At 36.8% G+C, this 14,469-nt stretch overlaps 1 protein-coding gene and 1 long non-coding RNA gene across 6 annotated transcripts in view; both read right to left on the bottom strand.

The window, feature by feature from the left end:
* Positions 1-661: 661 nt before the first annotated feature.
* LOC118735201 (protein pigeon) lies at positions 662-11,045 on the bottom strand. 4 transcript variants are annotated; one of them, XM_036464844.1, is made up of 8 exons: positions 10,924-11,045; positions 3,876-4,310; positions 3,499-3,812; positions 2,223-3,452; positions 1,924-2,156; positions 1,660-1,874; positions 1,366-1,590; positions 662-951 (listed from the first exon to the last, which is right to left on the bottom strand). In XM_036464844.1, exons 1-8 carry the CDS (start codon positions 10,985-10,987, stop codon positions 824-826), a joined length of 2,844 nt encoding a protein of 947 aa, XP_036320737.1. In that variant the 5' UTR covers positions 10,988-11,045; the 3' UTR covers positions 662-823. The 4 variants fall into 4 exon arrangements, with proteins under 4 accessions (XP_036320737.1, XP_036320738.1, XP_036320740.1 ...); XM_036464845.1 differs by having other exon boundaries at positions 2,223-3,428; XM_036464847.1 differs by having other exon boundaries at positions 3,876-4,131; positions 10,924-11,011.
* A 2,111-nt stretch (positions 11,046-13,156) lies between these two features.
* The window catches only part of LOC118735207, a 1,777-nt gene continuing 464 nt past the window's right edge, over positions 13,157-14,469 (bottom strand). The window contains exons 2-3 of one of the 2 annotated variants that reach the window (XR_004992536.1): positions 13,808-13,986; positions 13,157-13,406 (exon numbers count right to left, since the gene is read on the bottom strand). This is a non-coding gene — a long non-coding RNA (uncharacterized LOC118735207). The remainder of the gene's footprint in view (positions 13,407-13,807; positions 13,987-14,469) is intronic. The other variant, XR_004992537.1, reaches the window with a different exon arrangement.

Below are 14,469 nucleotides of genomic sequence, written 5' to 3'. Positions count from 1 at the left end.
TTGGTTATCCGAAAGAAAGGGTTTTTAAGTGGCCCACTTGACGTATTTTGATCAAATACTAATTGAAAATTTTTATTTTTAATTTTTCATCAGTCACTTCTTTACGAAACAATTAATATCTCAGACCCTATATTGAGCCACCCTTTAAAAATTTGTCAGTTAAGTCTTTGATATACACTCTATCACATATGAGCCCTTGATTTTGAAAGTGGTATAAGTCACTTCCCAGCTCTTGCGCTTAAATGACCGGTTACTTGTAACCGAATACATCTGCAAATCGTTCTATCATCGTAAACTAATGACAAAACCTTCTACCAATGGTTGATGAAGTTGAACGAATAACCGACGCGTTCAGATACTAGTAACCGATCATTTAAGTTCAAGAGCTGGGAAGTGACTTATACCACTTTCAAAATCAAGGGCTCATATATTTTTTGCAGATTTTTAAAAACCAGCAAACAAGCTTTTTGAGCAACTTTCTAAATTGTTCAATAACAAATGTATGCAAAATTGGGCATAAAAAAATAAATTTTTTTTTATAAATCTCTGACTCAGTAAAAAAGTACATATTGATTTTTTTGATACAACCAATATTTATCGAGTTATGATGTGATAAACAATGACTTACGGCGAGACACCAAATATTTTGGTTGTTGTATAACTTTTGAAAAAAAATTATTGTTTTTTTTTTTTTGCGTTTACAAATACTATAGGACCTCCTCGGCAACATATCCGAAAATCGAGCAAAAGTAGTTTTTGACCAATTAAAATAGTGTGGAATGCCTCTCGTAATAAACGCATAGCACGCTGCTTATCCCTTAGCCTAAAGCCTTTCCATCGATGAGATGGTGGTTTCTATTAGCAAATTGTAGTCGAGTTCATTGAGGCTGGCTTTGGCGGTAAGAAGATCCAAAAATGAATCCAATGGCGACAGCATATCGGAAGATATACCTGCAAGATAAAAATGGAATAATGGAGCGATGTCTTGCTAGTAAGATGTTTGCGTAAGAGTATCACAAAAAAGCGTTGTAAAAGAAAAAATAAATACTACTGGGTCAAATATTACAAAACAGTTCAGTACAAACACTATTGCTTACCGTGAATGTTTTATATTGTTAATTTAGAGATTTAAATGCGTGAAGCCAAAAAACAATAAACCAGAAGTAATTATAAAAGCAAGAATTGTTGCGAATACCAAATTGAGACATGAAAGAGATGTTGCCTTTTCGATATTAAGGCCTAATAGAGGGATGAGTAAAATAAAATGAGTTAAATTATAAATAAAAATAACGACAGCCACTAATTATGTAACTAATTATTTTATGGCAGTTGTGGCAATGATTTACAAATGCATTAACCACTAACCACTTCTCAAAGATGTGCGACCCTGTGTGTTGATGTTTATACCAGCGCTACTGGCACGCTGTTGCACTTGCTGTCCAGACAATATATTAGCTGCATGCTGCCGGCCGCGTATTATTAGGCTCTCTGGATGCAACCAATTCTTTAGTAAACGCTGGGCTCGAGATTTAGGAAGAGCAGATAGCAAAGAAAGCTTATTTTCCACCCCATCTGCGGCATCATCGATACCTATTACACAATGAAATTAAAATTTTTGGATATTTAATTAAATAAGATCTGCTTAAAATGTGTCATTACCGTTTATAATTGTGTTCATGACATCAACTTGCAATTCAAATACATGATTCTCCACATATTGTAAAAACATCTCAAAAGATAGGGCGCGATAGCCAAGATAAGTAAAAAATGAAGCAAATCCCTGAGGCAATGGAAAAGCTATAGAGTCTACAGCCAAACAATAACGCTCCAGAATTAGGAAGAGTGAATACTGTTGGCCATTGGTCATATGGTCGCTAAAAAAATTAAATGTATTTCACAGTCAACTTCGCAGAACATGCTTACATCAATTGAAAGCCCCGCGTTTTCTCGTTCCGCGCATCCAAACCTGACGCACGGCAAACGAGCGAGCAAAGCGCGCGTGACAATTCCAGCTGGGAGCTCACATATTGTGTGGCAACAGTGTGTACATGGTTGGGGGCCTGAGAGCGCTCGAAAAAATTTTCTTTCAGCCAACGAAAGCCAGTATTGGATTTTGCTGAGTGTTTTACCAAGTGTACAATTAATTCACGCATATTCTGCAATCAATGGGAAAACATATTTGTAATATCAATTAAATGTTAACAATTTCAGCAAATACTTGCCACTGATACGACATGTTCTTGCTTTGTAGCTGTACACGTCTCAATTTCAATAAATGGTAAAATTTCGTTGTAGCTGCGTATATTAGACGTAGAAAAATCACTGAAGTTATTGCCCCCGGCTCCACCAGGTGTTAGAGGCGTTGTACAACGTGACAGTGCTTCCGGTTGATAACAGGAGAGAGAAAACAAAAGTTTCTCACTGACCTGTTCCGAATTAAAACGACGTCTCTCCTTTTTGCCTGCTTCATTCAAATGGTCCCACAAGCGGGTCCAAATATCTGAATTGTAGGGTGATAAACGCTGATGTGGAGATAAGAGCATCATATTCGTATTGTACAGACTTTCATGCGACAGACCTACGCTGATGTCAGCAACCCTCGCCTGAATAGGACGAGAGAGATCAGCTGTTGTTAGTGGTAGAAGTCTTGAAAGCGGCGTTGCATCGGCGGGCAGGCCACGCAGCGTAGAACCATAACTGCCTGCTACTAAAACTTCCTTGAGTAACGCCACTGTATCCAATGACAGCGGTCTTTCCACTATGGTGCTGAGCAATTCCACCAACACATCCATATCATTGGAATGCAGAAGAAAATAATGAATAATACTTAGACGGTTATCCACGGACGTGTCGTTGCGAAAAGCTTCAATCAAGTGGCCCCGTGGGACACTCAGTGAGACCAAGTCTAGAGTTGCAGCATCGTACGCCATCGATCCCCATTTCTTACATGGCACCAGCTGAGTTAGTGGGTTGCGATTATGTGCAGGGCAGACTATATGACAACACGGTTCGTGGGTCAAGCCCACATCCAGTAAATGTACAAATAAGTCCGGCTGAAATACAAGCAAATGATGGGTACCATGCAACGCGAATGTTGGCTTCAATAGACGCGCCTTTTCCCATGGCACACCGGGCATAACGCAATGTACTACGCATCCATGATGAAGCAGTGTTACTGAATAGGCGAAATGAACATTAACCTTCTGAGAAGGGCCAGCACCATCTGCTGGTGTGTCGTCTACATTTTTCGGTTCTATAGGTTGATACAGATAATAGTGGCATACAAACAGCATGCCGGAGTCATTAGTCAATATAATTAGATTAAGTGAGGAATCATGAACTCTAAGTGGAACCGAATCGTCTTCATAAACAGGTTCACAATCGAAAGTGCCTTGGGGTAATTTTGGAAGATTCAACGGAATATTTAACTTGAGAAAACGAAAAAAAAAAAACTGACAAGATAGGTATGACAAGATATTTAAAATCTTTTAAACTTACTACAGTCTCAGTAGGCAATTTATCGTTGAACTGAAAAGCTGAGAGGGTGGGACTTAATTCGTTTTCCTTATTTTTTTCTGTTTCCGCGCGTTCCATGAGGCTCAAGCTTTTTGATTTTGGCTTCAGATGGATATAATATAATGCTTGGCTGTCTGAATCCCACTGAGCCCAATTAAAATTCTTAGCAATCGTCTCGGAAACAAGCATATTGATGTCTAAATACCATTTATCTAAATGGTTACATTCAGTGAAATCATTGGGAATTTCTTTATTCGCTTTTCTTTGTTTCAATGTGCAAACGTACTGTATTATCGCTATGGAAAAAATGTTATTGCTGTGGGTATGTAAGTAGTTAAATTTATTTCATTTAAACTCACAAGTCTTATGAATTAGCAACAGAAATTTTTCTTGACCTGATTGCTTCGCCGACGACTTTTCCGTTCGCCATAAAAACTGCGCCATTGTTTGTCGACGTGTTGGCGTATCCAACAAAGATGTAGCGCGCGCACGCTCTTGTGGATTACATGTTTCAACAATGTGGGCTTCATAATGTGGTCGAGCTTCCGCGTTGTCTTTAGAATATGTTATTTTCTCAACATACACCAACAAGGTACCACTACTGTTGATCGTTGCCTGTATTATTTCGCGACACGTTTTAACAAAACGATGTAGTATGCGCAAAGTTTTTGAAGTTGCGTTAAAATGGCCAATGCACGACTCTCGGACTTTGGAATGCAAATCCTCGAAAATCCAAGCCGTAAGCATTGACCCATCGCGTTCCTGACCAAGAACCCGCCATTCAACAGCCTTTTCTGATAAAAAATATACACCCCTATGCTGTAATCCGTCGTAGATTCGATTTTGATACGAATCTTAAAATTGGTATGCTGTAATCCGCGTTGCCGTATCGTAATTTCGAAATTCGGAGACCATCTTCGAAATTCGTAACGTTGATATGCCTGAATCCGACGTAGCTGTAATTTGTATGTATTTGTCGGAAATTTTCTACGAAGAGCAACTGGTGTCGGAGCGAATTCTTTTAAAATATCAATAAAATTAAGTGTGGAAACGCGCAAATATGTATTTTATTTATTTATTTTTACAGTCTGTTAGACTTATATTGCAACAAAGATTTAACATTCTTATAACTAGATTTTAGATTTAAAATGTAAATATTAAATATTAAATACAAAATACAAAATGCTCTACAGAAATTTTTAAATAACATTATTTCTTTATCACTGCAATTATTTTATGTCAATATAAACGCATGCAATTTCCTGGAAGTTATGTAGACGGTTGGAAAGGCCGAGTTTCCAATCCGCGCTATTCTTTTTGGGTTACTCCGTTTATTGATATCTCCTGGGTGGTCAGAAAGGCCGAGTTTCCGATCCACCCAGTCGCGCTGTCGTGACGGTTGACGGTTGGAAAGGCCTAGTTCCCAATCCGCTCGTTTATTGTTTATTATCTAAGGGTCTAGGTAGTCGGAAAGGCCGAGTTTCCGATCCGCCTAGTCTCGATATCTTGGTGGTTGGAAAGGCCTAGTTTCCAATCCACGCTATTGTTGATACATCACTATCTTGTAGGCTGCGTTCTACAATAGTCAAATAGCAGCCGCTTGAAAAGAGTGATAGTATCACAATTTTTTATAGCCTCTGGTAATTCATTGAAGCACTTTAAGCCTTTATAGAAAATATTTTTTTTGTCCACTTCTGTTCTATACTTCGGGAGCCTGAAGCTGTTATTCTCTCTCAACAAATATGTATGCGTCTCATTTATATATCGGAGATTATCGCTAAGGTAATCCGGCAGGTTGCCCTTTTTAATATTGTACACAAATTTCATAGCGTGGTAAAAAACTTGTTGCTTCACGCTTAACCAATTCAAGGTTTCAAGCATACATCTTGTTGGTGTGTCATACGGTTTGTTGAGGATGAATCTCATCGCTCGGTTTTGCATTTTTTGCAGCTTATCTACATGGGAGTCCCCCGCTAGGAAGAAAATCGTGGGGCAGTATATAAAGTGCGGTTCTACTATTGACCTGTACACCAACGTTTTATATCTTCTTCCCAAGTACTTACACGATCTCTTTATAAGGCCAATTTTTTTAGCAATCTTGTTGACTGTATACTCAACGTGCTCATCAAACTTTAGTTTGTTGTCTATGTATATTCCTAGGTACTTGACAATTTTCACCTCTTCGATATTTTCATCTTTGATTTTTAATTCACGGCTTATGGAGTCAGCATTTGCCGCTCTGGAAAATATCATAAAGTTAGTCTTTTTCACATTCAGTTTGAGTTTATTTGAACACAGCCATTGATACAAAGAATTAAGATCTTCTTGCATTTTGACAATCGCATTTGGTAGTTCCCTATCACTGATCGTTAACAAGGCATCATCCGCAAAGAGTTTTATTTTACAATGTTTGAGAGAACTTTTAATATCGTTTATATATATATTAAAGAGTAGGGGTGCCAAAACTGAGCCCTGTGGTAATCCGATGTCTACGGCTATCTTACTAGACATCTTAGAATTAACTATTGTTTGTTGCCTACGATTACATAGAAAGCTTCTAAACCAGTCAAGCTCAGAGTTTTCTATACCAATGTATTTTAGTTTATCCAACATTCGGACCCTATCAACGGTTTCAAATGCTCTTTTAAGATCAATAAACACTGCCACCACATTAAGGTGTCTGTTCAGATCTTCTTTCCATTGAGAAAGCACCAGATTCAGCGCAGTCTCACAGGAATGTTTAGCTCTGAATCCAGATTGTTCTTTTATGAGTATTTTATTGGATTCCACATAGTACTGTAGCTGGTTTTTCACAACGGTTTCTAGCATTTTTTCCAAGCTAGGGAGAGTATTGATGGGCCTAAGCTCCTCAGCTTTAACCGTTTTTCTAACTTTCTTGACGGGCACTATTGATGAAATTTTCCATTCTTCCGGTACTGATCCTGTTTGGAGACTCTTATTTATAAGTAGGGCATAGAAATATCCCATATAATCAGCAGAGTCCTTAATAACACCTTCAGAAAGTAGGTTGTTTCCCCCAATTTTCCGCTTAAATTTTTTGGCAATTTGAAGAATGTCTTCCGTTGAGACCTCTTCAAATTTTAGCGTACTTGTGGGAGCTCGTTGCTCGAAAAAATCATAGTTTACACACTCTATATTGGTATGTATTTCCAAAATGCTGTCCACGAAAAAATTATTTAGGTTTTCCGCAATTTCAAAGCTGTCTACGTAGTTGGTGTTATTTATTATCACTTCCCCAATATTTTCTTTGACCTCCGTGTTATTGACTACCTCCTTTAAGTATTTCCACATGAGTCGGCTGTCACCCTTATTTATTTCCACCTTATGCTCTAAGTATTTAATTTTTTTACACCTTACCATTTTCTTATATCTGTTTCTCACTAAATTATATTCACCCCAGTACCCTGACAACACTGCTTTCTCATGGGATTTAGATTTATACTTGTTCATCTCTGTCAATTGCCTATCATACCATTTGTTCCTCTGCCTAATGCGAGTTATTTTTGAGTAAGTCAACTGCCTCATGGCCCACATAATGCAATGAGTAATATACTCCACCATACCGTCAGCATCGAAAAAATTTAAGTTCGAGAAATCGCACTGCCTTAGTAAACTTGTTAAGTTCTCAGGGTTATATCTCTCCCAGGATATTACTTCTGCCTCCTTAGCAAGTGGGTTGAGTTTATTGACATTTAGTCGAAACATTATTGTTTCGTGGTCAGATATTCTATGATCCTCGACCTTTTGACATATAACTCGGTTATCATTGGAATACAACAAGTCAATACGTGTTTCCGAATGTTCCGTCACCCTCGTATTAAAATTTATTAGCTGTTGCATGGCTTGTTGCAAGAAAGCATCATTGAGTTTTCTGCTGTAGGTTGATACTACGTTCATGTTTATGTTAAAATCGCCAATGATAACAGTGTTCACAGAATTTTCTGAGATTTCTGCTAAGATATCCTCCATATATGTAACAAATTCCGCATCACTTGAGCTTGGGGAGTGATAAACCACCCCGAGCTGCCACCTGGTATCACAGTGTGTGAGTTGAATAACTATACACCAAACATTTTTGTCTAAAGCCTTGTTAGTTATTGTTTTAAAACCGAGCGTGTTTCGAACGAGTATTATCACTCCCCCTGTGTGTCTACTGTGTGAGTCGCAGCGTATCATCTGATACGCCGGGAACATTATTTCCGTATCCTCTATGTCATCAGTTAGGCATGTTTCGGAACACAAAAGTAGATCCGGGTCGGTAAAATCTATAAGTATTTCTAGCTCAACTTTATTAGCCACTAAACTCTGTATATTGAGATATACGCATTGCAAATATTTGGGTAGCGCTTTCTTTACACCTGGGTGAGACGTAAACTCAACGCTAGGGTCCCCACAAACTTGCTGTAATTGTTAGTAATTTACAGTATTTCTTTTATGCTCGAGCTTTTTCTGGTATACAGGACACTGTCGGTTAAATGTCATATGATTTTCATCAAGCCCTAAGTTAAATTTTTTATTAGCACGAATGCAGTTTATGCATTTGTTTAATGTTTCCTTAGAACATTCCACAGTTTTGTGGTTATCTAGGCACTTGAAACATACCTCATCGGCTTTACATTTCGCAGCTATGTGGTTAAATCCCTTGCATTTGAAACAGAAAGTAACATCCATTCCATCTTTGACTCTACATTTTTCCCAACCTATGTTTATTTTTTCGCTTGCCAGCACGGCTGCAAAGGCATCTACATCTGTTTCTACTAACGCATTATAATGTTTTGCATTTCCTCTTTTTGTTTCAAAACATTTCAAAATTTTGAAATTACCATTTTTGAAGCATTCATTCTGTTTTTTTATCATCTCCCTGAGCTGCTCATTCTCATGTTTAAAGCTCATTCTATATACCATGAACCTTGGCTTGGCTACGTTTGGGATTTTTATTTCATATCTATCACTCATTTTATTCTCTATTGCCTTTTTGATTTTTTCACGCTCAGCCTCATTTTCTGTTTGTATTACTACAGCCCCACTTTTCCTCCCCTGTACACTATTAATTTTTAAGCCCGAGGGGTCAACATTTTTGTTCAAATCTTCTTTTGTTTTTCCCACTTCCTGCTTCTCTTTTGGTTGTAGAACTAATGGCTTCTCTTTATTTACTTTCGGCGGCCTATTATCTTTCGCAGTATTACCTTTAAAGAGATCCGCGTAAGTGGCTTTCGCCCGCTGACCTGCTAACGCGTCAGCAGTCACCGATTTCTTTATCTCTTCACAAATTTTTTTGTTCTCATTTTCATTGCGCACTATGGCTTCGCAAAGATCATGGCTTTGCTTTTTTACGCCGTCAGCTATTGACTTAATTTGGTTCACTTCGAGAATACTCGCCTCACAGGTTTTTTGTACTCTTTGCATTGCATCAATGCGTTCCCCAAATTTTTTCTCTATTGATTGCAAGAGAAGTTTAAGCTCTTTCACTTGCATTTTTTGCGACTCCTGGAAGTCATCATTACACTCTTGGATCTTTTGACTATTTTTCTCTATTGTTAAGTTCATATTTCGGAGCACCTCATCGATGTTATGCATGTATGTGTGACATTGGTTACACATAAAGCGCACAAAGTTGTTTTCTTTGAGTACATTCGCACTGTACTCATCCAATTCAGAGCATTTTTTTGCCCAGTGCCACACTTTACCACACACACCATCACAGCGGATTCCGCTGTCACCGCGAATTGGATTCTTGCACTTATGGCATTTATCCATTTTCGCGCCTTATTGTTTTTGTCACCTCACTGCACTTTTATGTCTCTAGCTATATTTATTTGTTTGTTTAATCAAAATGAAACAAATTTTTGTGCTTGAAAATAGCACAGTTTATTAGCACTTCGCTATTTAAGTCACTGGCTCTAACGCTGGTTAAAATCACAACAATTCGGCTGTTTTTTAAAAATTTTCCGCAGAGCGATTACAAACACGTCAACAACGTTGCAGTGTTACCATCGAATCCATTTAAGTTGAAGTGTGAATAAAGACCAATGTATTATTAAATGTTTACAAAATTATCATGTCGACAATCACAACAAATCGCTCGCAATACGAAAAACTGGTGGAAAGCATGAGCGAAAGGCCAGACATTGCCCGAGGCTTTGTAATAGTTAAAGAGGATGTGGTGGAATTTTGGGAAAGCGTTGCAAGATTTAAAGCAACACAATATTTAGTTGAATGGACGCCCTTAAAAAGAGGGAACATATATTTATCATTTAAGGTAAATGGATCAGAACTGTCTCGTAGCAATCTCCTTTGTATATTAATGCAACAGTTGACTGCAGCATGTTCTTCCTCCTGAGACAAAAGTGCACCGGCCACTGAATCCATTCTATTTTACTTAATTAAGGAAAAGCTTTTTCAAATACGATTAAACAATTTTTTTTAATTTCACTGTTCACTTGCGATTATATTTATTTTGATTTGTTTCAGTCAAAGCAGCTGATTAAGAACTTCGAATTTCACTATTTTAGTTGGTAACGCCGTTGATAGTTACGATCGGATTACAGCATACCAATTTTCGAATTTTCGGAACGGAGCTACGAATTCGTAACTACGAACTTTCGGATTACAGCATAGGGGTGGTAAACTTTTACAAATTTTGTTCGCTTATTTGTACAATGATTTAGGGTTAATGTGTCCAAACGAGTGACCCAAATCAAAAAATTTTAGCCTACACGTGTAGACAAAGGAATAAAAAATTCCGTGCAATAATTTATTAATAAATTCGTTTTGAATTTGAATTTGTTTTACCTGCGAGTGAGTTCTGCGCAAAAATACTGTGGATGGCCTAGCCGGATATACACATTCCAAAGTTACCAACGACGTAACGACCCAGATTTGTATCTGACCAAGAACTTTCACTACAGCATCACTACCCAAAACCTCTTTGGCGAGTTTGTATGCTGTTACAACAACGACCGCCAACGCAGCGTCCCGACAACAGTCGGGCCTACGTAATCGGAACGATCCAGATTTATATCTGGCCAAGGACTGTCACTACAGCAACACTTCCCAAAATCACTTTGAGAAATGTGTATGCTGTTCCAACAGCGCAGAAAGGCGCTCTACACAAAAAATACCGTGAGTGGTGTAACCGGAGTTTACATTTTATCAAAATACATAGTATTTTTACATTTTCAAATGGGTCCCAGGCGCGTGTAGAGGATTAGAGAGGGGTTTTCTTAAAATTTGGACTGTGCTCTTTCTAATAGGTAGGGTATTAGGTGACACATCCCATTCCTTCCGCTAAAACCAAAATACCATTGTACATATAACCCACTATGCATATAACCAAGCATTTAACACCAAGACTTTGAATATGGAACAATCGACGTTTATGCGTACCCTTAAATCCTTGGGCAGACAACAAACCGCAAAAATTTGCTGCTAAATTTTCTTGTCTAAGCATATTTTTTTGAATGTTATTTTAGTTGCGTTCCAGGTAAGGTTCAATCGATACAAGTAAATACAAGTACATACTCGATACTTTTCTTTTGATACCAGTATTTTTTTACTCGCTACCTTTTTGTTCGGTATCGAGTAAGTATCGAAAAAAGGACTTGGTATCGAAAGAGTAATTTCTACTACTTTTATCATTGCAACGGCAACTCAACAAATGACGCCCGTTATTAAAGTTTTCGCGAAAAGTGCGGTCATGTAATACAGAAAGTAGAAATCGCTTGTCTGTAATAGGGCATTCGCACGCGGCGATTTTACAGGCAACAAAAGTTGAATACGTAGTTGAATGAGAAGTTGAAAGTGAAAAAGTTGCCATCCCTATTCAGACGAGGCGAATTTGGATTCAACACGAATCGTTATTTACATTATTGAAAATGAATTTAAATCGCAAAATTTTATCAATTGGCGTAAATTTGGTAAGCCAAGCATTGGTAGAAGTGCTTTTAGCGAAGCTGAAAGATAAAATAAGAGTAAAAAAGTAAAAAAGAAAAAAAAGTATGTATACAGAACAGTGTTGGCACTTGTTTGATACAATTTCATTTACAATATACTTTCCTACACGCAGTACTTTTTAGTAAAATTTTGTAATGAATACTAAAAATATATAGCTCTGAAAATTCACAGTTCGCCTGTTCGTATTTACCTTTGTAAGTTTTGAAAAATGGCTTGAACGAACCAGTATAACATAGCCTAGCCAAATTTTTAAAGAAACTTTTCGATACTAAGTTTTATTAAAACAAAATGTCAAAGTCAGCTTCATATAGAAACAAAGTCTTCGTTAGTTATAAGAAGAGATTTTCTTAAATATAATACCTTTACGGCACTCACATATTGACAAGGTTTTACTATTTAGTTTATTATTCTTTAATTTTAATTATCTGTTTATAAAATATAATGAATTCTTTAAGAAAAACTGTATAAACCCAAGATTAAATCTTTGCGAAACATCCAAAAACGAACATACTGTCTTAAAAATTTCGAGCTTTATTAATATTCTTCAGTTTTTAGCCCATTCAATTTTAGTATAATAAATTGCAAGTTTAAAGTAGCAGGCACTTACCGTTGAACTTGGCAATTTGGTTTTGTCGACGATGTCAGCCATTTTCTTCCATAAGAAGTGTGTTCGACGATTTTTTTATTTGGAGGAAATTAGCAACACCTTCATCAAAGAAATCTTAAAAAACTTAGTTATATTAAAATTTAATGGGCTAAAAAACCACACACTCAAAATAAATCTAGGAAATCGAATTAAATAGATCGACATTTTTACGAAAGTGTGTTGGTTTTTTTAATGTTGCACAAAGTTTGAACCTTGGATTTGTACGGCTTTTCTTAAAATATAAAGCGTATTTTTACAAAAAATAATTAAAATTGACTAATATTAAGATAAATGGTCAAATATTCTCGTAAAGTTTTGATAAGCACTTGAAATTCTATTAAAATGTCAAATTTTAGTACTGAATCCAAAGAAAATGTCTCTTTTATCCATTAATAATAACTTAAATATGCTTTTTGTGAAGATGTATATCTGAAAATGTGTGCATACATATTTGCGTTAAATGCAATACATGTGCACGTGGAATCAATTTGTAAAAGTGTAAAATACGTAAACGTATGTACATAAACAATAAAACTTTCTCATGAATACCATAAAATCATTGGTCTTGAAGGGAATGTACTAAGAAAATATATGAGCGAATCAAAAAGTGTATACAATTTATAGCCGAGAATTACATTTTTTGTATAGATTTCGTAGTGAAGGAACAATTTCATATCCCAACACTGATTCAGAATGTAAACAAACACAGGGTTGCAAGGGAAAAAAGTTGAACGAGCTCAAAGTTGGCTGGCGACCAACTTTGTTGAAACTTACACATTTTTTGTTCGATCTGTCATTTGTTAGAGCTACATACCCGATAAGAATTCGTACTCTAATAAGAATTCTATGCGTTAGAGCGAGCAAGTTAGAAACATCGGAGTTTTGATGACAGTATACATACTGTGAAGAAATGTCACTTTGCTAAAATTTTGAAGGTAAGAATACGTATTTAACAATTTTATTTAATTATAATGTAATTTCTTCTTTTAGATTGCAAAACAGCAGCGACTTAGTCACATTCTTAAGGTATGTATTGAGACTTTTATATGTTTATAAATTTTAATTGATATTTTTGTTTGTTTACAGATTTGGGATTCACCATCAGCACCTCCAACGCTTGCATCTTCATCGCCAGGAGCACCATTCGAACCTTCTGCCCTCAGCTTCTTCATCGCCAGGAACACCACCAGTACCTTCTACCCTCAGCTCCGTCATCGCCAGGAGCACCATGGGTACCTTCCGCCTTCAGCACCTTCAACGCCAGGAGCACCTTAAAAGTGTAGGTCCAACTTGTCAAATTTTGCAAAGTTGTAAGAAAACTTAATTTTTCTGAACCACCATAAATGATTTGCAACTCTTAATATATATCAAAAGAAAGGTAAACCGATTACCTTTCTTTTGATTATAACACCGTTAAAATCGCTTTACGTTTTCATAAAATACTTTGCAACTTTTGTAAACAGCTATATATAAGCAGTGAAAAAGTGGTAAAATTTTGCAGAGTTGTAACAAAACTGAATTTTTGTGCACCATTACAAATGACTTGCAACTGTTTATATATATTAAAAGAAAGGTAAATCGATAACCTTTCTTTTGATTATAATATTGTCAAAACCGGTTAATTTCCAAAAAATTTCGTTCAGAATATTATTATTTCCTAATCGTACGCACTCATCGTATTTAAAAGGGTATTAGATTATTCAACATTCAGTTAAATGATGTAAACTTGTGATTCAACTAACCGCCTGTGAAAGTTGAACAGTGTAATACGGCTTTCTCACGGCACCCCAATTACGTAGTTTGCTCTCTCATTCTTCATTCGCACTCCAATTTCCCTTCGAATTACGATACTAAATTTTGAGAGCGTATTACCTCATTTGTTGGCAATTCAGACCCAATTACCATGCGCATTAAGGCCCGTCCACATACAACTTTGGCGTTGCGTTTGCGCTGGCGTCGCTTTGACAGCGGCGCGCGTAACGCCCGTGCTTGCTACAATGAACGCTTAGCACAGAATACTTTGGTCACTAAATTAACATACTAGCGGCTGATAAATCAAAATTTTTACATCAATAATTGCATTAAAAACTATATTTCTTGCCCGCATTTGATTAAAAATTAAAATTAAATCACATAATTTTGATTATTTAGAACAGCTGACGAACGACGCGCGCGAAAAGTTGAGAGTTGGCCATCTTTCTGCGTTGTGTTGGCGTTGGCGTTGCCCAACTTTGGTTATATGGAGACTTTCATATAAATACATGTATTCATAGTCAGCTGTCGAAGCGACGCCAACGCCAACGCAACGCCAAAGTTGTATGTAAACGGGCCTT

Source organism: Rhagoletis pomonella, unplaced genomic scaffold (assembly GCF_013731165.1).
Source record: "Rhagoletis pomonella isolate Grant_MI unplaced genomic scaffold, Rhpom_1.0 Rhpom_scaffold_00003, whole genome shotgun sequence".
NCBI lineage: Eukaryota > Metazoa > Arthropoda > Insecta > Diptera > Tephritidae > Rhagoletis > Rhagoletis pomonella.
This window is presented reverse-complemented; position numbering and strand designations above follow the sequence as displayed.